This window comes from Pithys albifrons, chromosome 7 (genome assembly GCF_047495875.1).
Source record: "Pithys albifrons albifrons isolate INPA30051 chromosome 7, PitAlb_v1, whole genome shotgun sequence".
Taxonomy (NCBI): domain Eukaryota; kingdom Metazoa; phylum Chordata; class Aves; order Passeriformes; family Thamnophilidae; genus Pithys; species Pithys albifrons.
The window spans coordinates 43273199-43297956 of record NC_092464.1 but is presented as its reverse complement, the minus strand read 5'-3'; the positions used below and the strand labels follow the sequence as shown (position 1 = coordinate 43297956).

Sequence of the window (24758 nt, the reverse complement as noted above, 5' to 3'; positions counted from 1 at the left end):
CTAAGTGAACTAACTAAATACATCCATGGAATATAATATTAAAGATCACTGTTACAAGAAGGGTTATTTTCTCAGAAAAAAAGGTACTTGCTAGCTAAAAAGAAGTGCTTTAAAGGCTGTAAAATCTGCCAGTTGTTACCTTGTAAATGTTCTTCAAGACAAGATGCATTTTGTCAGGATGAATGGCAGAAAGGACAAATATAAGTGTGACAACATCCACAGAATCAGCTGGTATATTGTCCAGAAGATCATCTTTGGTAAGATCGCAGTGGAACACTTTACATCTTTCAGTACTGTATAAGGCATTTTTCTAGGAAAATAAAAAGAGTAAGCTCTCACTGAAAATTAGCAGCATTTGTTATTGCTGAGAAAGAGTAAAAATGTGTGAAACTAACCAATATACCAACACAAAACATGGTGGCAAAAGAACAGTAACTTCCAACAGGAGACTAATGCAATCAGAAATTCTTTGCTGCATATGCAGTAGTGAAACCACAGTGAGTAGAATAGTCAGTTCACACGAGTTTGAAAAGGAATGTCCATTAAGACAGTTCAGAAAACTTACCATTTCTGTTTTTCTTTAAAAAATACATAAATACTATTAAAAGAAATTCTGCATTACAGGGTGATCAAAGTACAAATCGGGCTACAAGAAGATTGCAAACAGTTGGGGTTCCTGTCACATAACCTGCAGCTGGGCTGTTCTAGCCCACAGTTCTCTGGGTAAAATGAAACCTGGTCTGGGCAAGAAATGAGTTCAGCAGGAGCCATGGAGGAAGATGCCACTAAGTCATCCAAACCCCCAGGCCAACCTCACCCTGGGGTGCAGCTGTGGCATCCCAGGGAGCTGCTGTTCCCTCCTGCTTGCCACACATATTTCTTCCCATCATTCCCATGAGACATGCTGTTTGTGTCTTGTGGTTCTTGGTCACAAATGTCCCACAAGGCAACGCTTTCAATTAACAGAGATATAGAAATGTACCTGTGATTAGAAACTTAATGAGCCAGGAGACTTTTAAAGCCCAAAGCTCCCACCAGACTTGCTGGAAGGCTCAGATTTGGACTGCGGTACCATCTACCCATGAATAAGTATAAACATACCTACTCCTAACCAGGCTACAAATTTCTTTAACAGTAATTTTCATAGTTTCAGGATTCCCCTTGGGACTTCCTCTGTTGAGGGAAAGCATCGCTAATAAATTTTGCTTGTATTGCACAGTCAGCAAAAACTTAATAGTGCTCCCAAAAAAAACAGTCCTCATAAATTATTCCAGTAATACACCATAATGATAAAATGTGATGCTGCAAAGCACAGTCTTGAGCAACAATTTGGCTTCTTACATAGGATCTCAACCAAAATGGATCAGTCTCTATTTTTTGGCAAAACGTATTCTACCCTTCTTACAAAAAGGAAGGCAAGAGAAGCCTCTTACATTCATTTGTAATTTCAGAAGCTTCTAAAAATACTCTAAGAGAAGTTCCAACTATCACACCAACCTTCACATACTCCACAGCTCTAGGAGAGAAATCACAGGCATATGCAAAAATGTTCAGATCTTCTTCTAAGAGCGGAAACAAGCAGTTCCCAACCCCACAGCCTGCTTCCAAAATGGTCAGTTTCTGATCTGCAAACTAGGGAAGAAGCAACACAAGATAAAGCACATCATTTTGGTTTTCCCCATTACAAAGCATTACACTCTTCAGTGAGCAGTTTAAAAGCTATAATCAATTTTAATTATCACTGATTAAAAAAAAAACCAAAGTAGACAGCCATTGGATAATATGACTCTAAAGCCCAGACAACTTGATTTCTGCAAAATTAGAAATCTTCTTCAAATATATTAATATTTCTTTAGTCATTTACTCCTTAAGTAATCCACGGAGTGTTGTACCATTTTTGTCTTGTCTTTCATTCAGCTATAAGGAACAAGATGCAGCTGGCTATTTCCCTTAAAAACATTATGCAATTAGCCTGCAATTCTGGATCCTTTTCTTTAAAGCATTGAAGTGCACCAACTTGCATCTGAAAATATCACAGAAAGACAATCTGCTGATTTAGGACACAAAACAAATATTCCAGACTTCAATCTTACGCTATGAACAGTATCCCCATCCAGTATGGGTCAATTATAAACTGAAACTGAACTGATGCATCTGATTCTGAGAAGCTGTCTTTGATATTAAGATAAACTACACAGGGTACTGCAAACTTACCAAGGTGCCAGCTCTTACCCAAATGGCTTTGTTTTAAGTATTATTAACTTGAAACAACTGATTGGAAACAATCAATCCCATATTTTACAGCAGAAGTGTATAGATCTCACCTCACGACATTCTTTTAACTCTTGAAACTCTCTGGTTGTCCAATGTCTGTCTTTGAAGAAGTTTGTGCTGTTTCTTTTGTAAAAGAGATCCCAGTTCTTTTGTGCCTCTTTCTCCAGTTTTAGTTGTTTGAACTCAGACACCAAAACCTGATCTTTTGCCAGTCTCTCTGCTTCCTCTGGGCTAAGGACTCTCGCACTGTGGCCTTTTGTTTGGAAAGCACCATCTTCAGTAGGTGTTGCTACTATATTTAAGCAATTGGCTGATGTCTTTTCTTGGAACATCCTAGATTCTTTCACACAAATACGAATGCCAAAACCCCAAGGGTCATTTTTTTTCTTTAGTGAATTGTTCCATCACTTGAGTAAAAAAAGTGAGGATCTAGAAGAAAAAATGGGCAATAATTACAGTATGCACTTACAACAATTTTACAGTGATCTGTCCTACCTGATGGACTGACATACCACCAGATTTCTCTTAATTTCAGAAAACCTTCATCCAAACTAACAAGCATATACAACATTGCACTGATGCCAAAGTTGCAGCTACTTCACAGTCTGCTGGTCTTCCCTCCACATCCTAGAAAGCTACTCTAGAAGAGAAAGATGGTGCAGCTCCAAGCTTATTTCCACTAAAACAGCATTTAGAAGGAAAGCAAAGGCTTGGTTTCTTGTTAACCCCAGCTGGAAGACCTCAAGAGAATTGTAACTGAAAAAGCAGTGACATTTAAAAATCACATTAAAATTGATGAAACAAAGGATATTCATGTTAGCATTTCTCCTTCCTGCTCTCACCTCTGTGAGAAAACCCTGGTGAGAACATCAGCATTTATAACACCACATCATCTGAACAAGAAAACAAAGCCAGTACTGTGGCCAAAATGCCCAGAGCTGGCCTGTGCCAGCATTCTTTCCAGTGCCTCCTGCTGAGGATTCACGCTGGGTTTAACAATCACAGGTGGTTTCATTTTCAGCAGTTAACAAAAACGGAACAACAAAGAGCTTTACTTAGGCTGGGAAGGGATCCAAATATTTTCTCTGATGTTAAACTAGTTCTGACCTCTGCCTTGCCATGAACATGCAATGATGGCACATTAAATCCTGCAAGGCCCAGGAACTCTCAGGGTAGGAAAAAGGTGCCACTCGTGTACATCAGTGCCCAGAACCAGGCACTGGCATCATTTTACCAAAATGGAAGGAAGAAAAAATGAGCAATAACCACACTACAACAACATTTCACTTATGTATTTTGTCTCGTGACAAAATACATGACATGGTATAAATATGTACCATGATATCTACAGGCTGTGTGTGATGTTATCATGATCTATATGTGTTATGATAAACATAAAATAGAGAAGTATGCAAATTAAATAAAGAACTGTCAGAATTTTGTCCGGCCACCCAGGAGACAGACCCACCCTTTTTCCTCCGAAACCAACAGGTCATAGAGAAGAGGTTCCTCTGAAAGGAAGTCTCAAGAAGAGCATACCCTTGATTCAGGGTCCCCTCAAGAAAAAGGATTTTATCCCTGCTCCATAAAATCATAAGGTCTTTACTAATTTTTAATGAGAACTGTACTAACTTTGTATTTTATATTAATTTTTGATTTCAGCTTGTACCTTAGTTTGTCAGTGATCTTAACCATGCAGAGCTTTAGACAAAGAGGAATTTAACGCTGTAACTATAAGATGAACTTTAAGAAATAAACTAAAACCTGGGTTAGATTAGAGGCTAAACTGTAAGAAATAAATCAGAAAACCTGTCTAGGTTGAGGCCTGAAGCAGTAACATTGTTTAGTTAAAGGAAATACAGGGCTGCAGAGGTAAGAGCAGCCCATTAGATCTGTCAAAAGTCACCCAAAATATCCTGCTTAACTTTGGGGAGGGGTTATCAGTTGTAACTGAGTATATAAACCTGGAAACACAAAAGTCTCGCCGAACATGTCTTCATTGGAATTATCCCCCATAAAAGGAAGGATTTCGTCCTATTCTATTGGATTTAACTCACCCTCAAAACAAAAACAAAACAAAGCTTAATCGGCAAAATTTCCACTATATTTCTACTACATGCCTATATTCTATGTATGCTCCAAGAAGATCAAGGTGGACAGAACGAGCCAGGGAAAGAAAAAAGAAAACCCAAGCCATCCCTTGCACTGCGCTCAGAACAGGCTGTGCTGGGAATGCAGCGCGATGATAAACTCAGTGCCAACAGCCCTCGCTTGCGCTACAGACCCTTTTAAAGGTGTTTAATCCAGCCCTAAACCCACAAACGCGTACCACCTCCATGCAATCCCCGGTGCCGTCGCGGGCACAGGGACAGCGGCCCCCGCAGCAGCGCCCGCCCACCCAGCGGGGCCGGTCCGGGCCCCGGAGGGAAAGCGGCGCCCCCGCCCGAGCCTGCGCTGCGGGACCTGCGCTGGGGGACGGACACGGCCGGCTCCCACCCCGCGGGACCCCCCGGGCAGCCCGGCCCGGCCCCGCTCCGGCCCCGCCGCGCCCGCCGTACCCCGCACAGCTTCCCGGAAGAGAAAGCCGAGAAGTTCCGGGAGCGCAGGGAGCGGAGGGAAGCGGGCGGCCGGCCGGGCCGGGAGGGGGGCCATGAACGGCTCGGCGAACTCGCTGCTGGACAAGGAGGAGCACCCGCTGCAGCTGGGCGAGAGCTTCGAGCGGCGGCCCAAGGCCTCCTTCCACACCATCCGCTGTGAGCGCTACCCCCGCGGCCGCCCCTTCTTCCCGCTCCGCTCGCGGTCCCCGCGCTCGTCCCGCGGCGGCGCCTCTGCCTCTGCCGCGCCGGCCCCGCTGCTCCCCATGGCGTCCTTCGCGCCGCCATCCCGGGGCTCCGGCTCCTCAGCGCCCCTCTGCCCCTTTCCCTCCTGCCCCCTCATCTCCCCTCTCCTCCTTCCCTCCTGCTCCTCATCTCCCCCCTTCCCTCTTGCCCCCTCGTGGCCCCGCTCCCCCTTTCCCGCTCCCTCCCCGCCACTCCCCCGCGTGTTGTGCCCACAGGAGTCCAGCCTGGGCAGAAGAGGAAGGTGGATGCTGGCGAGGAGGAGCTTTGAGCGAGGCAGGCCAGGGCTTTATGAAGTTTTTCATCAGTCGCTTGGAAGCATAAAGGGATCCCCTCGGCCAGCAGTGGCTTTTCCATTTTATTTGATTTTCTTTGGGGCAGTTGCAGGACAGGTCCCGCCGCAGGCCCGGCAGAGGCAGCCGCAGCACCCGCAGGTTGATTTTTGGCTGGGTATGTTGGAGGTGAGGCCGTGTGGAGGCAGCAGCCCTGTCCTGGTTGTCCCCAGTCCAGCCAGCTGCAATAAATCACTCTCCCAGGAAAGCGAGCAGAAAGGCCTCAGGCTCATCAGTAATGCCTAATAAATGCAAGATCAATCCTGAGGTAGGGTCTCAAGCAGTTATGAATAATTAAAAGAATAGTTTATATCTTTTTTTAAGACACCATATATTATTCCAACTGCTCTATTTAGCCTTAGGAGCAGTGAATTCCATATTAAAATACTGTTTTGAAGAGGAGCTCTCTGTATCCTGCACTTGAATTCTGTGGGCAAGAAATCTAAGCTAAATGCTTGGGATTTTTTACTAAAATTACTAATAAACCATCAACAGTAAATGAAAAGAATACTAAACTTACAGTTCAGCAGTTTTCTACGAAAGTGGTAAATTTACACAGGCAACAGCAGGATTTTTTGGTTTATGATGCATAATTCTAGACTCAGTCTCATGGCCCAGAGTCATACACTACAAAGCTCTTCAGACTACAATTGGGAGAATCTGTTTTTATTTCAAAAGACCTGTCTGTGTGCTCTATTTTCTATCTGTCACTTTCAAGTGAGATCTCTTCACTGCCTGATATTTTTTTTCCTAACTGTTGTTCTGCAATGATTTATCTGAGGTCCAAACATTGTATTGTTCCAATAATCCTTTTCATGCAAACTACAATGAGAGGATTTTGTAAGCTAAATTTGTTTCAGCCTTCTTAAAATACTTCATTCCTTTCTGTAAAGTTTATGAAATATGGTACTGAGAAACTGGATTATCCCAGGAAAACACATCTTAAAAACATTTGACTTTTGGAAAAAGGACTGTGGGTACATTTGGGGGGAAGTGTGTGCACTCAGCCTACAGCAAGATTAGCCAAACAGGTGGCCCTAGTAAGCTAACAAAATGAAAACAAGTTGCTGAGTGTTTGTTTAAAGTAACTATTTTGCTATACCTAAGGAAGAAGTGTGATAGTGATATTCCTGTTAAGGTGGTGACTGTGCTGTGGAAACTCCTGATCCCGTTTTGGCAAAGACACTCGCTGTCGTGCAGCTGGTTTGGTTTATTTAGCAAGCTTGCACATAAAGTAGGTGAGAAACAATAGCTAGAAACAGATTGCTCAGATGAAAATGAAGGCTATGATTTGGTCTGGCAGTTAACGCATGAGGTTAAGTCAAGTGTGTCTGATTCTGCTTGTTGTACTGTCAAAGTAAAACTGAATTAAACATTAACATCCTCCTAATGAGAATTTATTACAAGCCAGGATTTGGGGTTTTTTTCTGCAAATGTGTTTTTCATAGTGGAATTATATTTTAAATTTGTTCTGAGGTATTAATTTCATAGCTAATGCAATAATTAAAAGCCTTCATCATGAATATATTGCACCTCTTCATATCCAGGGATGTTGCAATTGAATGGATGATTTTTTTCAAAGGCAAACAAACAAAGCAAACCAACCTATATCTGTCTTGAATTTATTTCACGTTGTCGAAATCCTCTGTCAGAGTATTAGAGGTTCTGATATTTTTTCTGTGTTTCTTTATGGTTCATCAGCACAACAGAATAATGAGGGAAAAATACTTTTAATTTTCAATGTTCCTAGTTGAAACAAATACATTAAACAGAAGTGCATTGATGGGGAGACAAAGCATTCTATACAATAGAACAAAAATACTTAAAATTAGTCTTTAAAGCCATTACAGTTGCTTTAGTCATGCCTTCTATCCACAGTGACTTTGGTTTAGCTTGGAGACTGCTGAAGTAAGATCACCACCTCTTTTTTTTCCTCATAAATGAGATCTGAGCTCTCCTCCAGCCTCATGGAGCTTTTAGTTCTATTGTGGAGGCCAAGATGGCTGTTAAATAGCCTGAAATACCAGTAAGGCTTAACAAATTGGTGTCACTAAATTAGTGTTTGTCCCAGAGGGAGCCCTCAGGTTTGGAATTGGCAAGAGCCATGCAGAGCCAGGGGTCTTGGAAGTTGCTACTCTCTTGAGATGGTAGTTCTACTCTTGCCTGCTAAACTAAGTGTCACTCAAAGCCTGGGGTTTGAAGAAGTCTGCTTTTGGTCTTCAAACACAACGTCTAGAGCCTTATTTCCATTTCGAAAAGGAAGTTCAGAATGTGAGGTACCATCATATGTCTGGGGCCATGGCTATGTGTAGGTTATTCCAGCCCTGCTGCAAACACCAGTGGGTATTTTAGCATTCCCTGTAATCACAGTAAATGTACCGTGGCTCTTTGCAGGGCAGGATGGAGCTTCCAAAGACTCTAAGAAATGTAATCACAATTGTTTTCCTCTTCAGATGATTTTAAGCCAGCATCGATTGATACATCTTGTGAGGGGGACCTCCAAGTGGGTAAAGGGGATGACGTTACAATCACTTTGCCACACATTCCAGTAAGTCTCTTATTTATGTGTCCTTGTTTACTCTCCAGCAAATTTGCAGTGTAGTTACAGTCTAATGTAAATGCTATTTTCACTTTTTCTTTGCTAACGCTGGTGGGTTCAACACTGGAGCAGCCAGCATTGTGCTGTGTTACCTTAGGAAAGGACTGAACAACTGGATCTTTGTAAAGGGTTATATTTGTAAGGTTACAATTTGTTCTTTAATTCCTTCTCTCCTATTCTTCCTTGAACAAGAAGGAGAGTTTTTCGGTGAGCTGAAGCTGTATATCTGGTTCCAATCTATTTTTAGCACTATGGCTTAATGAAGCAAGGCAGTGTAACTTGGACTTTAGTCCAGGTTTGATGTTAGCAGCCACAGGCAGACCTGTAAACGTATTCCTGCCATTACTAACACATGTGCAGATAGGACATAGAGGGTTCCCTGTCTGTAGCTTTACTAGTGGGAATAAGGGCGGTGGTCGTGGTGAGTGGCAATGAAGTGCTTTGCCATCCACTTCCTTCTCTAATTATGCCACGAAGATCTGCTCTGTGAGGATGATGGTCAAACAGCAATAAAACAAGTGATCCAACTGTTTATAGGCACAGCTGTCTTGTAATAGAGGGTTCAGTGGTTTCCTTACCAAAAACAAAAGAAAGTGCTTGCATGCTGGAACTGGGTTTTTAATTAGCTGAACTAAATGCTATGTGTCAAGCCAATAAACCTGAATTCACAGTCATCAATGGGCTTGGTGGCTGCAGGGGGCCACCAGGCAGTTTGGAAACTGTGTGTCAGATCCTTTTGGTATTCTAGCACCTCAGTGGTTTTATTAGTAGGTGATGGTACTGTGGTAATTCTCACTGAATGAGGCTTTAGCCTGCTTCACCCTGCTCCTGGTTTTTATATGGCTTTTGGTCACCTTTAGTGCTGCAGGTTGTCACATACTGGTTTCTGTCTCTATAAAAATGATTAGCATGGTAGTGCTATTTGAGAGCAGGTAAAAGTGCAATTAATAGTGCCATACATCTCAGATTGACAGGAAACAGTGTTGGTCATTCATCTTTTGTGTTGAGCAGCATCACTTGTAATGTTCCTTTCCAAATCTCTCTACTGATGAGCTTAATTTGATTCTCTTCCCCTGATGTACAGCTTTAAGTTGTAGTGTGCGTGAGAGGCTGAGACAGCCAAGCCACTGTGTGTATGTTGTTCCAGGGCAGTGCTGCCTGTGTTCCAGACAGAGCTGGAAAACACGAGGCATACTGGAAAAGAGTGAGACGTTTTGGAACATTTTGTTCTGACAACTATTACTGAATTTCTTGGGTCCTGCTTTGGTTCCCAGTTGCCCAACAACTGGATAGGATTCAGATTCTAAGTTGTTGGTTTTTAAAAAAATTCATGATTCCTGAGGATACCTCTGATAATTTGTTCAGTGGAGATATTTTGGTGTCTCTTGCTGCTTGAAGTACATTTCTACATGTGGATTTAGTGACTTTTGTATTTGTTAAACGGTCTGTGTTGGGGAAGTGAAAAATTTCTGTTTGTTAGATTACTACGGAAAAGAAGATTAGGGAAGATTATAGAATATCCTGAGTTGGAAGGGATCCACAAGCATCATTGACATCCAGCTCCTGGCCTTGCACAGAACAACCCCAAGAATCCTTCCTGTGCCTGGGAGCATTGTCCAAACACTTCTTGAACTCTGGCAGACAAAAAACCTTCATGAGTGAAAACTAATTGATTAAATGTGACCTGTTTCACATACCATGTTCTTCTATCCTGTAATCAACACAAACTGTAAACCAGTGTTATTTAGGCACTAACGTAAACCCTAAACATTTGATTTTATTCAGCGAGTGGAACTGTTAATTTGCTTAAGTTGTTACATTTCTACTTATTTTTTTAGCCAGAATCACAGGCTTTGCTGAGATAAGAGGCTTCTGGGTAGCCAACAAACTTTGATCAATTTTCATTAAATTTGAGCATTATAAATTTCCTGACTTAGTTGTCAACAGCAAGCAGGATTTGACTTTCAGCTTTCTTTTTATTCTCTTAAATGTTGCTTTCCTCTCTTAAATGTAGGAATGATAAAAATATAGCATGCCTTTGAAGACTAGACTTTCGTGAGACATCCTTTCTGAATCATGTTTGTATCTCTTAACTGTGTCAGGAATTCAGATTTTTCACCTTCGTTGTTCAGAATCCATTTTAAATTCAAATATATTCTATCTATTAGGGTATGGAGAATAGGAATTGCTTTCCGAGTGGTTAAAATATGATTGTTCATTTTTGCTACTCAGAATAAAATGTAGGAGAGTGAGTTTTTTTCCATTTCTCCCTGATTTTGGTTGCTTTCCTATGGCACGTGCAAAGGCGAATATGAATAAACATTTACTTTTTTTAAAATTTCTTTTGTACGGTAACTGTACTTTACAGAGAAGTCTGAGAAGGTTTCAGAGCTAAGAAATGTAACCCCTTGAATAACATGGCCTTTCTGACGTGGCCAAGTGTCCATCTGTGCTGTGAGGTGCAGATAAACCACAGATTCCACCAGCTGTAACCCCAAAACCAGGGATATGAACCAGCCTGTGCATGGATGTGGTAGAGCTGAGCATAATCCCGGCATGATCAATTGGCCAGTGTGCTCCACCACAGGAGTTTGTTGCCTTTATTGCTTCTCTGTCTAAGCCTCCAGACTTTTATGGCTCTGTGCAGCCTTGTGTGGACTTGGGGACTTTCTGGAAGGCATCACAATACCCCCTTTGCTTTTGACAATACATGTCAGTATAATTGCATGGGCATGGACATGCTAATCTGACTATGAGAAAGGCAGCTGTTCTTGCAGAGTTTGTGACAGTTGCTTGTAATCTACTATGAAAATACTGACTTATAGATACGTATTTATGTAAAATATACAAAGCAGTTGAAATTATTTTTCAATTGACCACATATTTCTTTAGGCAATAGTTCTGCTACACAAATAATGCGAACTTTATTTCTTTCCAAACCCATGATTTCCAGAGCAGAAATGTCAGGAAGATTTCTGACACTTGTCAGAGCCAGCTATGCAAATTTAGTTCTGCTACCATTTTGGGAATGAGAACTGTAAATAATGGCAACCGTGGAGAAGATATTTTGTCACTGCAGAGACACTTAAAATGATGAAAGGCATAATATTGCTGTGAGGAAATGTCTGATCTACTGCACATTTTCTTTGCATTTTTCTCTTGTCATGAATGAATGTTTTCTGTAGGAACTAAACATTAAATGCTTAGCCTCTTGTTCAGAACAATGCATATATTCTTTTCTCTTAGTGTTTAAAAACTTTTGGGTAGGGGAATATAACCAAACAAATATGTGCACTTTCTTTGTACCAGGGTTCAACTCCACCAATGACTGTCTTTAAAGGAAATAAAAGGCCATATCAGAAGGACTGTGTGCTTATTATCAATCATGACACTGGGGAGTATGTGCTGGAAAAACTTAGTAGCAGCATTCAAGTCAAGAAAACAAGGTAAAGCTGGGAACAGGGTTGTTGGTAGGATTAATTCCTGCTGAAGTTTCTTCTTCATACTGTTTTTTTAAACAGAACTCTCTTTTCTTTTGTAGGGATGTTTAATTACTAAGCCTTATGGACTTTACATGGCCAATTATCATGCCCCAAAATGCACATAGGAGTGTGAATCCAAGAGTAAAGAATTTGTAAATTCTCCACTGTTGAAGTGACATAGTTTGCAGTGAGACACCTTTGATGATTTGAGGCTTTAGGAGCTGGCTAAAGGATGGGATGTGTTTCAGGAATCTCTGGTTAGCCAAAAAAGACCCTGTGGAAATATTAGACTGTCAAAAGGATCATTAGACTTTCTAGGTTTATTCCCTACAGATTCCTGTGGGAGTCATGATTTTTTAATAACAGAATCTTAGAGAACAAGAGACCTTAATCCCTGTATTGGATTAGTGATATATAAAGTGGAACACAAGTACAAAACCTCCAGTTGGCGAAATGGTGGGGACAACTGGAGAAAAATGGTTATGAGGTTTTTCCTCGAGAAATTGCTGAACCCACAAGTCTTTTCCAACCCAATAGTCTTAATTTGCCGTACAAATGCTACAAAGTTTGCATTTGGAACATTTTTTAGCAGTTTTACTGCTCAGCAAGTACCTGAAGTCTCTGGATTGTGTTCTTTCAGCATCACTGGATCACAGGTTATTTGAGATCTAAAGAGAAACCAATTACTCATATGTCTCATGAAGGAGAAACTCTTTACAGAGTTTTACATAAAAAACCCCCACTTTATTGCAGCATACAACTCTTAGCTGCTAAAACTAGAAGTATGGGCTGTGGCTCATGAGTAGTTGGCTGGATGTTTGCCAAGAACACCTTGAGTTCAAGGTAAATGGACCATAACACTCCTCTGAATCACTGATGTGAAAACTCATCCATGTGGCATTCATCTTTTCCAGTGGATATGAGCATATCATAGACGAGACCTGAATTTCCAATTTCAGTTCTGCTGGAGTTTATCCAGGTGAAGTGGCAGTCAGAAGAAGCAAGTAAGTGCAGGACAGCATGAGTTCAGTGAGGTGTTTGACACACTGAGCGTTGGCTCTGGTGTGGTGAAAAATATTTCAATTTTTCTCAAGCAGTGGTAGGGTAGTAAGAAATTGGGGGATCCCTGTTTTGAGGACTAGTGCTTTGCAAAGTCATTCATTTTCTAGATCAGAAGTGCCCTTGTGTTTGTTTTTATGGCTACTCTGATCTTTAATGACCTTGACACTGTGGGAACAGGGGTTTTAGTGTTAACACCTTGATGGCATTCACAAGGAAGTAAGTGAACTTCTCTACATAAAACCTTCTGTAGTTCCAAGAGCATAATTAATACCAGAAACAGCCTTTGGCTTTTATGTTTCATTTGATACAGTGAGTATATTCCCAAATCCCCACTTCTGTTGTAAATAGACTATGTACACTGCATTAATGTGTTACCTGATAGCTGCATCTCACTGATGAATGAAGAGGTGGTTGTGTGCAAGGCTGAATGCAGAGTTCAGTGAGGCACAGAGAGACCTGAGTAAATGCTAAATATACTTACTCAGGTACCACGAGTAGTTTAGGTGAAGTCCCAGGAAGTTTGACATGGATAGTTCAACTTCTCTCTAGGTGGGATTAGTTTACAGACACAAAGTGTAACACTGCTGAGTGAGGACCCTCCTAGAACTAAACTGCGCTCAAATATCCACATAAGTTGCTTCTGTGCTATGCTACATAAAGCCAAACCCCCACGGCTTTGGAGTTCAGCAATAAAAACACCACACCCTTTAACCTTATTGTGGTGTACTGTAAAGGAGCCTATTTTGTTCTTGTGGTTGTTTGGGGGTTTTTATGCCAGGCTTATTGACTGTCCTATAATCTCAATCAAGTAATTGATTCAGTAAAAGGAAGAAATTGAATTGAACATCTAGGCATACTGTTACTCTGGAGACTATTTTCCACTAAGGAAACAGCTTAAACTATTTTTAAAGACTAACCGCAAACAAATGAAAAACAGGAATTAAATGCTTGCATGCTTTATTTAGCAATAAGAATGATTACTCTAGGCAGGTTGACCTCTAAGAGAGTTCAGTTTGAGATTATTTAATTGCAAGTGAGAAAATAGTTTCTTTTGCTATGATTGTTTTAAGTGGGATTTTGTTACGAGTGGATTTGTAGTTAGTTTAAATTACTATTATTGATTATTATTTTTAAAAAATACAAATATTAATTACTAAATTAAAGCCTTCATTGTTCTTCAAGTAGAGATTTTGGCATCACTGAACCATGTCTGGAATTGAAAATAAATTTTGTTAGGGTGTTGCAGTGTGGTTGTTTGTGCTCCTTTGTTGCTGAAAGCAAGTGTTGCACACAGAAAGCTGCACTTCACTGTTTATCATTTTAAAACAAAGTAGAATCATAAAACAAAGTAGAGATCTGTACAAAAGAAAGACACGGATGATGCATTAGTAGAAGGATGTTGAAAAAGCTGAACACAGTTGTGCAGCACCGCTGAATGTCTCCGGTTGTTTTTGCAGAGCAGAGGGCAGCAGTAAGATCCAAGCCCGAATAGAACAACAGTCTGCCCGAGCATCTCAGCCTCCTTCACAGTTCAGAGCCCCAACTAAGCCAGCAGTTGGACCTAAAACTTCTCCTTTGAAGGATAATCCTTCACCTGAGCCTCAGTTGGATGACATTAAGAGAGGTAAAGAAGGGTTTGTAGTTTCCTGAGTTTTGGTTGGTTCTGTCTTTCTTCATACTAATAAAAACTATGTCTTTCCAATTTCTAAAAACATTCAGGGATTAAAAGATGGTACTTGACACCTGTTTTGTCATCTTTATATCTTGTTTGAAGGTGTCTTAGTGAATTATTTATTCTGCTTTGCTAGAATAGGTATTTATACTGCAGTCTTCTCTGGCATGAGAGAGCTATTTCTCTCTTCTGAAAAGAAATAAAAAAATAACCCTGAATTCTGAAACCTATAGCTGAGTGCTAGACAAATTGCATGGGTGTCTCAGGCAACCACAACAACAATAATAAAAGCTAATGGTCCAAGATCTAGTTATGCAATCAAGTCACTTGGACAAAAGTTATTCCAGCACTGAGTAAGGCTGGAATTTGTCAGTGTGATCAAAGCAGAAGGTGGCTGTGTTGCCAGCACAAGGCAAGCTCACACCGTGCCAAGCAGGGCTAGTAGGGGAGGAATGAAAGAGTGAAACAACTCTGCAGCTTCCCCTTTCCCACAACCACTCCCTTGCAGCTTTGATCACATCTGCCATATGGTTGCTAAGCTTTTATTAAAGTGTCCTAAAGGGCTGATTGGCTCAACTCACTCTTCTGCTCCAGCAACGCTTTCTCTCAGTGTTTCTCTGTGGGCAGGATGCACTTTCTTTGCCCATGTCCTTCTTTTCCTACTGGTGTAATACCTGTTTTTGCTGTGGATAATACAGTCAGAATGAGGAAGACTAAATTTTTACTTGGTTTTCTTTTGTTTTTGTCTGGGACCAGATGCAATTATTTTATTTTAAACTTGTAAGCTTGTTCTTTCAGGGTTTTTTTTCTGGGTTTCATTTTCTGTGTCTTTTTTCCTCTGTCCCATATAGCTATTTCTGTCTGTAGACTTAACCTATCTTAATTGGCCAGCTTATGTTAATTACTCGGCAGGGTATTTTTCCAGTTCATGGTAATCACTAGGTGACACTTTTGCTGCTAAGCTATCTGTGTGTTTGCGTCGGTGCTGACTGCTCTCACTCTTCTGCAGCAGTAGTGTTTGCAGTACCTAGATGGTGGTCAGCAGACACAATCAACATCTGAGAGATTCTATTACCTACATTTCCTTTAGGTGCATTGTCGGTTTTATTTTCTGTAATAGGTAAGGAGAAAGATAACAAGTGATATATCATTTTTTTTAATTCAATCAGTAGTGAATTTTAAATTTCTTTTAGCGTGTAATTAAGTCACTTAACATTCAGGGCACTCTTTTGTATACATGCAGTGATGTGGAAAGGTCCTGTTATAGTAAAATAGATACACTTGTCTGGGGTGAAATCTATTCTACAAGACAATTTTCTAGTGCTCGAAAGTGTAAGTCACATTTTTCAGAACTGTACTAGCATTTTTTTGCCACCTGTTCATCTTTTATTGAAAAGTACCTCTAAAGAAATAACCTGTAGAGCTTTGTTTCCAACATCAAGCAGAAGAGCACCTGACTTATGCTAAAGATAGGCCATCAAGTTGGTGTTTCATAGGGAGACTTGTTCAAGGCCCAGAAAGAGCCAAGTGACTGGGCAGGGGTGTTTTTGCTTACGGTGTGTAGCTTTTTCCAGTGTTGAGGATCTAGAGCATCAGCATTACTGAACCATTTATATCATAAGAATCTACTTACCTGTAAAAGCTGTAAGGTAGTCTGCAGTCCTACTATCTTCTCTTAGTGTGTCTTTTTATGAACACAGACTTGTAAGTCCTGAAGAGGTGTTTTTTCAAGTAGTGGCTTTTCTTTTGGTTCAAGTACCTTCTCTGTATGAAAGAAAGATAAACATAAAGCTGAAATTCTGTGGTTTTCCTTTAATGAACACAGCACAGAACTTAAAATCCCCAAAGGAGGTGCTTGAAAGGAGATCTGGTGCTATGACACTAATTTGCTTCCAGGATGCCCTATTTAAGGGTGTGGTAAGACACACAGCCCTTATGATGTTTAACAGTAGCTTTAAGGTCACCTCAATGCAGGTTTCAGCTTTCCCCTGGTACCCTCAGCTGTGCATTTCCAAAGCTCCTCCTACAGATGAGCTGGGAAATGAACTTTGAGGTAGGTCAGTTCTCTGTCCCCTTAAAGCAGTGTCTGAGGGCGGAGTCAGAGCATATGGGAGTTGAGCCACTCCTTCGTGCAGAGAGGCCTTTGGGAGGCTGTAGGGCTTTGCACCAAAGGAATCTTTTCCTCTGTGAGCATTTATGTTGTCCTTCTGCCTGAATGGAGCATAGGAGAGGATAACAGCTTGTTCTTTTGAGTACTGGCTTACATCTGATAGTGTTTCATGAAGCCATGGACATTTACACTCATAAACCACAGTACAGCTATTTATGTGCATGAAATAATTGGTGTTTATGTGATGTATTTGACCACAGTAGAAATGTTTTCATTAGCATTGACATAATTACAGCATGCAACATATTCACACATGTCAATAATGTTGACATAATTACAACATTTGGGAAAAAACCACAGAAACATATTTCTGGTTTGGAGACTCTAAACTCAATGCTTAAAAAGCTGAGGAGATCTTATTTACCTACAATGCAGCTGTAGTGCTTGAGGATTATGCCATAGCACTGTGTTTGTCTCTCAAGAACATCTCAATCAAATTTCTTGCACTTCAGCATAAAATACTGCCTCTTCCAGCTGCCATCTCCACGTGCTCAAAGTCCAGTATCAAGCTGATTTCTCTCTACCTTGCACACTATTAGTAACAGTAAGTGTTCTGCTATAGGCAAACAACCTTGCCCTCCCTAAAGCTCAATGACTTTTAGAAAAAACTCTGTGGTATTCTTGAAGTACAAGGTTAGGGCTTTAGTTAAGAATTCTGCATAGCCTATTGGAATTGAAAGACATAGGAACAGTTCAACATGATTGTGGAAAGATAATAGGGTATTTAATACTGAATATATACAGAAGGTATACAGCCCTGTTGAGAAAGAGTGTTCTGTTTGGATAATGGGTTCTGACCTTGAGGTTTTGTTTTACTCTACAAATGCATAGAGTGACAGTGTAAAACAGTAATTTTTGTTTTCTGAAAGAAAGCCTTACAGCTGTAACGTGAAATGTGGTAAAGTTAAGGTTCCTGTAGTAGAGTCAGCCTTTTCAGATGATACAGGCTCAATTAAGGCAAGTGTTGAAAACTGGAAAGCTTTTTAAAAGTGACTGCTGCACATCCTGACTCTTCTCATCTCCTAAACCTTAAAGGCGCATCAGCATGAAGTGTTTGGTCTCGTGGCACAAAAAGATCTAGGAAGGGTCAGACACTGTTGTTGTTCATATCACAGTCTATGTGCACATGCACACACACGACTTTTTAATTGGAGGCATCACAAGGAAGTGTTTAGCCATGGCTTCAGTACCTGGAACTGCACTAAGTATAACAGTCAAATGGGAAAATGCAAAATTGAACAATTCTAAAGCAGGTGTGTTTTTCTTACAAGGCCTTGGTGTCATGATGGGCTTAACCAGTGTTTTTGACTGTGTGACACAAGACTGTTTTGAACAGACTTCTCAGTTGTCCTGCTGGAGTTCTGCCTGACAGGCCTCCAGTGCTGCAGCAGCCACCATAATATTGGTGGAAACAGTTGCATTTTTCTCATCTGCACAGATGAGATGTTTAGAATTCTGAACTCAAGGAATTAAGAGAAAACAGAGACATCAAGGCAAGCTGTCAGCCTGTGAGGCAAGAGTTCACTAAAGATTGACTCAGACCAAGTTTCCACTAGTGATCACTTTCACTGATAACAACCTTAACTAGTCCTTGAAGCTTGTGATACTGATGCTGTTTTGCTTTTTCTTGTCCAGCATAGTGGGCCTTACCACTTCCTTCAAGGCATTCTACTGTTCCCTTCTCATGACGAACTCTCTTTTATGGGCTTAGTTTTCTGCTTCCCCAGCAGAAAACCCCCACTGTTCATTCTGACACTAATCTGTAATCTGTCTAAAATTGGCCATGCTAATTTTCTTTCCAATTGGTCGGACAGCATCACTCCCTTCAGTCATCTCTTTGCCTACTATATTGAGCTCAAACTTCTTGCTTAGATTTTTTTCCCTAGTTTTCTGGAGTGCATTTTTGTTTCACCTTTTCCCTCTCACCACCAGTGCCTTAGATTGCCTCACCTTCCTCCTCCTATTTTACCTGCTGCTCTCTGGGCTCCGTCTGTTGCCCTTGGCCTGAGTGCCAACACTACTCCATTTCAGCCACAGACGTAGCTCTGTAAGCATACATGTGTAATTGTCAGGCACCTGTCTTGTGTTATATCTTCTTGGAATATGGATTGATGTAGAGGATTGTGCTTGTTGCAATGCAGGATATTCTATCAATGTATTATTAGTATGACTTTTATTTGCAACCAACAACTCCATCAATAAACTATGTAGAAATTTTACAGCATGAAGCTGTGAGAAAAAAGTTTAAACCTGAGCATTTTAAAGTGAAAGAACCCATCTTCCTGTTTACCTTTCCTTTAGCTTTCCCTTATTAATTTCTTAGGCTTGAACACAAGGAACATTTACAATTTGAAATCCTCGATATGAGTGGGCTGAGAACAGTGACTTACATGTGCTTATTTGTCTTTGTATCAGACTTCAGGCCTGAAATGGGGTTTTAAAGCCTGCGCGACGTTGTTGGGAGGGAATAAGAGAGAAAAACATTATAGTACAAAGTAGTATCTTCTGTTGGCCTAATCATATATTCTTCCTCCCTCTTCTAATGGTCTCTTATGCTGTGTCTTCAGGATGAAAGAGCAGGTTTTACCTGGCATACTAAAAAAGTACAGAGAGCACAGATGGTCTAGACAGGGATCTCGGTTTAGGAAGTAAGTTGGAGGAACAACACTACTATCCTTAAATGCCCAGCTGGAGTGTAACTAGCATTTGAAAATGAGCTCAGAATTTTGAAATTGAAAAATAGTGGTTTTAAAACTGGCAAAAGAAAACATCATTTCTCAAACTAATACATGGTGAGCTAGAGGAATTCTCTATAGTAAATATTGAGGCTAAAAACTTAGCTGGTTTTCTATAGTGTCAGGCAGCCCCAGTATCTTATTAAAGAAGGGAAGACTTAGAGTTGCTCAGACTTACTCCTGCAGGGGCTGAAGATAAGAAACATTTAAATTGTGCCATTTTTACTTAAAGAAAATAGTAATTTTACGTGATCTGGCTATGTCATACACAAGAAAGGTGTCATCATCTGTGTAGCTGGGGTTCTTCACACTCTGACACACATCGGACCTCCGCCAAATCACTCCTGGCAGGAGTTCTCCCTTGCCAGGTAGAGGTGATACCTCATCTCTCCCTTCTTTCATTCTTGTCCCTTTAGTCTGTGACTTCTCCAGGGCAAGCACAGAGTTCTAACCCTGTGGGTATAGAACTGCTAGCACTAACAAAAGCCTGAATTTTGAGGGCTTTACATATCCTGTTCTTCAAATGCGTGTGAATGTTGCTCTCTCATGGAAACTTGTGTAAGTGAACTGAGTCATTACATTAACTAAACTTTGTGGCTGGATACAAAAGAATTGTCCTCCAGTAGTGTTTAGGCCACTTACAGTTATGACACATTTAAAAATATTGTATGATTTGGAGCGATGTACCTTAATAGCTCTTCAGTAACCAGTCATTCAGCCAACACTAGCTGTTACTGATGAGGCTGTTGTGGTGCTGGTATTCCACTCTTTCTTTGAACTGGAAACCCTGAAGTAGGAAGTGTCTTGAATTACCTTCCAGTTTCAGAGTAGTTTCTGTATCTTCCTGGCTACTTGTATGCTCTCTAGCATGTTATGGTGTTTGTACCACTCCGCAGCATGTGAGAATTCTCAGCTATTCTCATCTGCTCCACTGGAAGATTGTGATGTCACCCATCTGCTTCTGAATTCAGTTTGCTTAAAATGGGCTGTGGGACTGTGCTGGAGCAGATTCACATATTACCTGAAGCCAAGGCAGTTTCTGTTGTGATCATTTGCCTATGTCCAGTGCTCCCCACACACAGACACTATTTTTTATGTTTTCCAAAAGCCTAAATGTCACTGGCATCTAACAATTTAGATTTCCTCTATCAGGAAATGTACTCACTTTGTATGTGGAGCACATACCCTGTCAAAAATAAAGAAGTAGGAAGTGCTTTCAGGATTGTAAAGGATATAAAGAATAATAGTGGAAAGGAAGCTTTATGATACTAACCTATGCTGTTGCTTATTTAAATTTAGCTACAGCAGTAAGTAAAAGTTGTATTTTTTGGTTTCCCTTCCTGCTTCTCTCTTTCATGTGAGATATTTTGGTGTGACAAATTATACTTGACAAAACTATTGCATTTTCACATTCTTTTCCAAAATTCCATGGGGCCCTGTTTACGGTTTCAACCAGAGGAATGTCTTTTTATTTCAGAGCTGAGAGCAGAGGTTGAAATTATTGAGCAGATGAGCAGCAGCAGTGGAAGCAGCTCATCAGATTCAGAAAGCTCATCTGGGAGTGAAGATGAAAGCTCCAGCAGTGAGGGGGAAGAGTCAGCACATGTTTCCCCTTCCCAGCCACCACACCAGCAGTACAACAACAGGAATGCTGTCGCTAATGGCACCAGCAGGCCACAAGGAAGCAATCAGCTCATGAACACGCTCCGTAAGTAAATGCTTGTGTCTTACCACTGTTGAAAGCTGATTAAGACCACTCATTTACTTAGCATGTTAGGCTAACTCTTTGAAGTGCCTTTTGCCAAATAATAGTCCCGGGGAGTTGCACTGGTGTGCAGTACAATTTCAATACCTGGACAGATTTGGTGAACAGAGGGCTGAGACCTTTCTGAAGGTGGGGAGAGTCTGTGGGCATCAGTGCAGTGGACCCCACTGGCACTACTGAGCCTTGATTCAGGCCTCCAGGTGGAATGAGTATTTAGAAAAGAATCTACCCACTGGTGTGGGAGGATCTGTTGCACTGGAGGTTGGAAATTACTTTAATGTGAATACACAGATTAGATGGAAGTATTGGGATTGACACGTGTGTCAGTTAAAGGTTTGTAAAGAACTGTGAATGGCACAAGGCTGTAATGTGTTCATAAATGCAGTCTCTGTGGTCTTTGTTCTTGCTTTGTCAGAGTATTTGTTATGTTGGTCTTGGCTATAATTTCACAAATACCACATTTTGAAGGGAAATTTTAAGTGCCATGTATTTGGTTAAAATATTACAGCTGTGGTGTTTGCAAGCATTGAATCGGTACAAGCTCACTTCACCCTTTAAAAAGTGTAAGAAACATTTTTAGTTCTGTCCCATGAGAATATCTCTGGGGACACACCATACATCTGTGTTGCTGTTTCCTTATGCTAGATCAGGTATATTCTAACTCAGTGGAGTTAAAATACTGCATTTACAATTATCATAAATTGTTCTTAGTTCCTCCTGAGGCATGTTTGTGTACATCTCTTGGCACTCATACATAGGGGACCAGAGGAGTTTGAATACAGATATATGTAGGATTTCCACCTTTGAGAAAACAAGTATATTATACAGACCATACTGAAAAGGCCTGCTGGAAAACTGTAGAGCCTGTCAGCCTTCCTGCCAATAATGAATGTCTAAGTGAAATCCAAAGTTCAGCCAAGTCATTAGGAGTCTCTGTGTTTCCTGCCTTCTGACTGTGAGGGGTCTCCTCCCTGCTTCTCCTGGGCCATGACAACAATACTGCAGAGGTCATTGAAAGATAAGCCTCTGACTGCAAGAGAATCGGGGAACTGGTAGGGTAACTCCTCTATTCAGGTAGTGGGTTTTGCCTTTAGGTTTAAAATCCTTTTGCTATGGGGAGGGCACAGTTTTAAGCTACACCAGGGGAGGTTTAGGTTAGACATTAGGAAGAAGTTCTTTACGGAGTGAGTGACTGGGCTTTGGAATGGGCTGCCCAGGGAGGTGGTAGAGTCACTGTCCCTGGAGGTGTTTAAGAAGAGACTGGATATAGCATTTAGTGCCATGGTCTAGTAGACAATGTGGTGTTAGGTCAAAAGTTGAACTCAGTGATGTCAGAGATCTTTTCCAGCCTAGCTGATTCTGTGATTCTGTGAAAATCACCCCTAACCCAAGTTCTTGGCTCGTGAAAGGGTAGAGGAGATGAAGAAACGCAGGGCATAATTGTTGTGTAGCTGCTCTGCAGCTGTATTGGGGCAGGGCCATGGGGCAATGCTGGAAGAGCTGGTTTCAGTTACCAGAACACAAGCATGATTATTGCCCCTTTTTATCCCCTCTACCTCACCAAATCACAAGTGCTCTGCAAAGCAGGATCTGAGACAGTAGCTTTGATCCATATCCTGGCCTTTTGTCTGATCTCTCTGCACTTTGGAGGGAAGCCTTTGCTGTCACAGCACATGTCAGCTTAGTTCAGCCAGTAGCCTTGAATTGCAATGGCTTTAACATTCCTTTTTGTTTATTGACATGTGGAGGCCTTGCCTTGACTACCGAAATGGCCTTAAACAAAAAAATCTGTTTTAAAAGGACTAAGAAAGCCAGGGAATTCCCCAGAGCCATATATGGGAGCTTGGCTGGGTGGAGGCTGTGGAATGCTTTGAGCAGCTGCTAGCATGGAGAGGGCTGTTGTCCCACCAGGGAGCAACTCTGGTGACTGTAGAGCCAAGGATGCTTGGTTTGTCCTGGATCCAACTGTGTATTGGCCCCCTGCAGCTCCTGATGTTCTTGGGCATAGAGAGCAGTCCCATTAAATGACAGATGATGTTGGCATTCATTTCGTACATTACTCTTAGTTAAATCTTCTAGTGTAAATGTGACTGTCCTTTGGTTTGATTGCTATGAAATGGGAATTAATGCCTACTCACTTGTTGTGTTCTGTTGTTTTTTGTGTTCCATAGGAAATGACTTGCAGTTGAGTGAGTCTGGGAGTGACAGTGATGACTAGAGGCTGAGCTTTTGCTGTTTCTGTTACATATACATGAAGAGCTAATTTACCTTGAAGTGATCCTATTGCTTATGAAGAGGAGCTGACACAGAGATGGTTCCATATGTGGAATTTTAATAGAAGAAATGCATAGCCCTACAAACCAGCAGATGTTGAGGGCTGTTTTACTGTGTGAATTAAGTGTATATATTGTGTATATTCTTATGCTGTTAAAGCTTTGAATAGATATGTACAGTGGGTGAGCCAATATATGTTCCTGTCCGTGGTCTGTAAGTTTAACATGTAACTATATGATGTCATCTAAAAGTTTCTTGTTTGTAGAAGATGTTTGACACATCATGACTGTCGGGGGACTTTTGTATATAGGGTGAGCATGAGCCAATAATGAATTTAAAATAACATGCAGGATCTAGTGTGTGCACTGAAGTGAGACTGTCATAAATTCAGTTTCAATACTAAGTTAATTTCTTTGGTTTCAGACTTTTCTAATGCCTTTTTATTGCTATTTAGGGTTGATTTAATGGACAGACTTTTAAAACAGTTGGAAAATAGGAATCATAAAACTATATTCATCCCAAACCTTGCTGCACCAGTGCCTTATAAGCAGGTTTTTTAAACAGTGCTTCAATTCCTACCACCTTTCCTGTAGGGAGCAGTACTGAAACCTCCTCAGATTGCTTTTGCAAACAAGAGCTGTATGTCACATGTAGCCAGCTGTACTCTGAGGGCAGTGACTCTAGCAAGATAAAGGATATGCATCAGTCACCTAAACTCATCCAGCTAAGAATCAGATCAGCATTTGCTTTTGCAACTGAAGTGTCTTGTTTAACTCAGCCATTCAGACCTAGCCTGCAGAAATATTTAGAAGCCCAGCTACCAGTGAAATTGCAAAGTGACAAACAAAATATTTGACTTGCTGAAATTCTAAAACCAGAGCCTTCTTTGCAGTTTCCTAGAATGCAGAAAGAAGTGACTAAATAAGTAGCCACAAAACAACAGGAGTCTCTCTCCCACCACAGTTATCCAGGTAGACTTCAGTCCATATTGTTGGTTGGACAAGATCTGTTTGTGTTTGGCAGTAGTACACAGAACATGAAATACTTGCCTAGGGTGAAATTCATCCTTGTTTACGGGGGTTTGAAGGGTGCTTAGTTGGATTATCATTAACTTCTTTCACTCACATGGAAAATGAGTGCCATAGGCAGCCTCTTATAGCCTGAACACCAGGGGGACTTTTTAAAACCAAAATTCAACTGGCATAGGACAAAGTTGCACCGTAGTTGTGGTATAATGCACGGGAATGGGCAGCTGAGTCAGATACCTCTCCATTCTCATTCCTCAGTCTGCTTTGCACTGCTCTCATCTTTTAGTTTGTGTTTTAACTCCTGTTTGTTTACTGAGCTCTGTCCTTTTTTTTAATGTGTTGAACAGCAAGGGGACATTTGAAGGGAGATTTTATTAAATGGTTTATTTTTTTGCATTAGATACATATTTAGGCATATTTTTGCATTATTGTACATACAATTAAAAATACTTGGTTTTTTTAAAGTGTTTTGTGATGTGGGTACATATTTTAATGGACAATTATGAAATATACTTGATGAAAATCCAG

At 40.9% G+C, this 24758-nt stretch overlaps 2 protein-coding genes across 3 annotated transcripts in view; one reads left to right on the top strand and one right to left on the bottom strand.

Annotated features, from left to right (window-relative positions):
• METTL6 (methyltransferase 6, tRNA N3-cytidine) overlaps window positions 1–4887 on the bottom strand; it is a 9829-nt gene extending 4942 nt beyond the window's left edge. The window contains exons 1-4 of one of the 2 annotated variants that reach the window (XM_071561195.1): window positions 4833–4887; window positions 2325–2703; window positions 1498–1632; window positions 140–310 (exon numbers count right to left, since the gene is read on the bottom strand). In XM_071561195.1, the coding sequence (XP_071417296.1) occupies window positions 140–310; window positions 1498–1632; window positions 2325–2606 (588 nt within the window). In that variant the 5' untranslated portion in view covers window positions 2607–2703; window positions 4833–4887. Of the gene's footprint in view, window positions 1–139; window positions 311–1497; window positions 1633–2324; window positions 2704–4603; window positions 4707–4832 lie in introns of those variants that run through there. The other variant, XM_071561196.1, reaches the window with a different exon arrangement.
• Window positions 4720–24758, top strand: EAF1 (ELL associated factor 1). The gene is made up of 6 exons (XM_071561197.1): window positions 4720–5027; window positions 7897–7991; window positions 11352–11488; window positions 14044–14210; window positions 20641–20871; window positions 23100–24758. The coding sequence occupies exons 1-6, from the start codon at window positions 4925–4927 to the stop codon at window positions 23144–23146; spliced, it is 780 nt and encodes a 259-aa protein (XP_071417298.1). The 5' UTR covers window positions 4720–4924; the 3' UTR covers window positions 23147–24758.

Excerpts from the sequence above, each read along its gene's own strand:
- EAF1 (XM_071561197.1), top strand. The coding sequence starts at position 4,925 with ATGAACGGCTCGGCGAACTCGCTGCTGGACAAGGAGGAGCACCCGCTG. Across the intron at positions 5,028-7,896 it reads CTCCTTCCACACCATCCGCT|ATGATTTTAAGCCAGCATCG; the intron begins GTGAGCGCTACC and ends TTTCCTCTTCAG. Across the intron at positions 11,489-14,043 it reads ATTCAAGTCAAGAAAACAAG|AGCAGAGGGCAGCAGTAAGA; the intron begins GTAAAGCTGGGA and ends TTGTTTTTGCAG.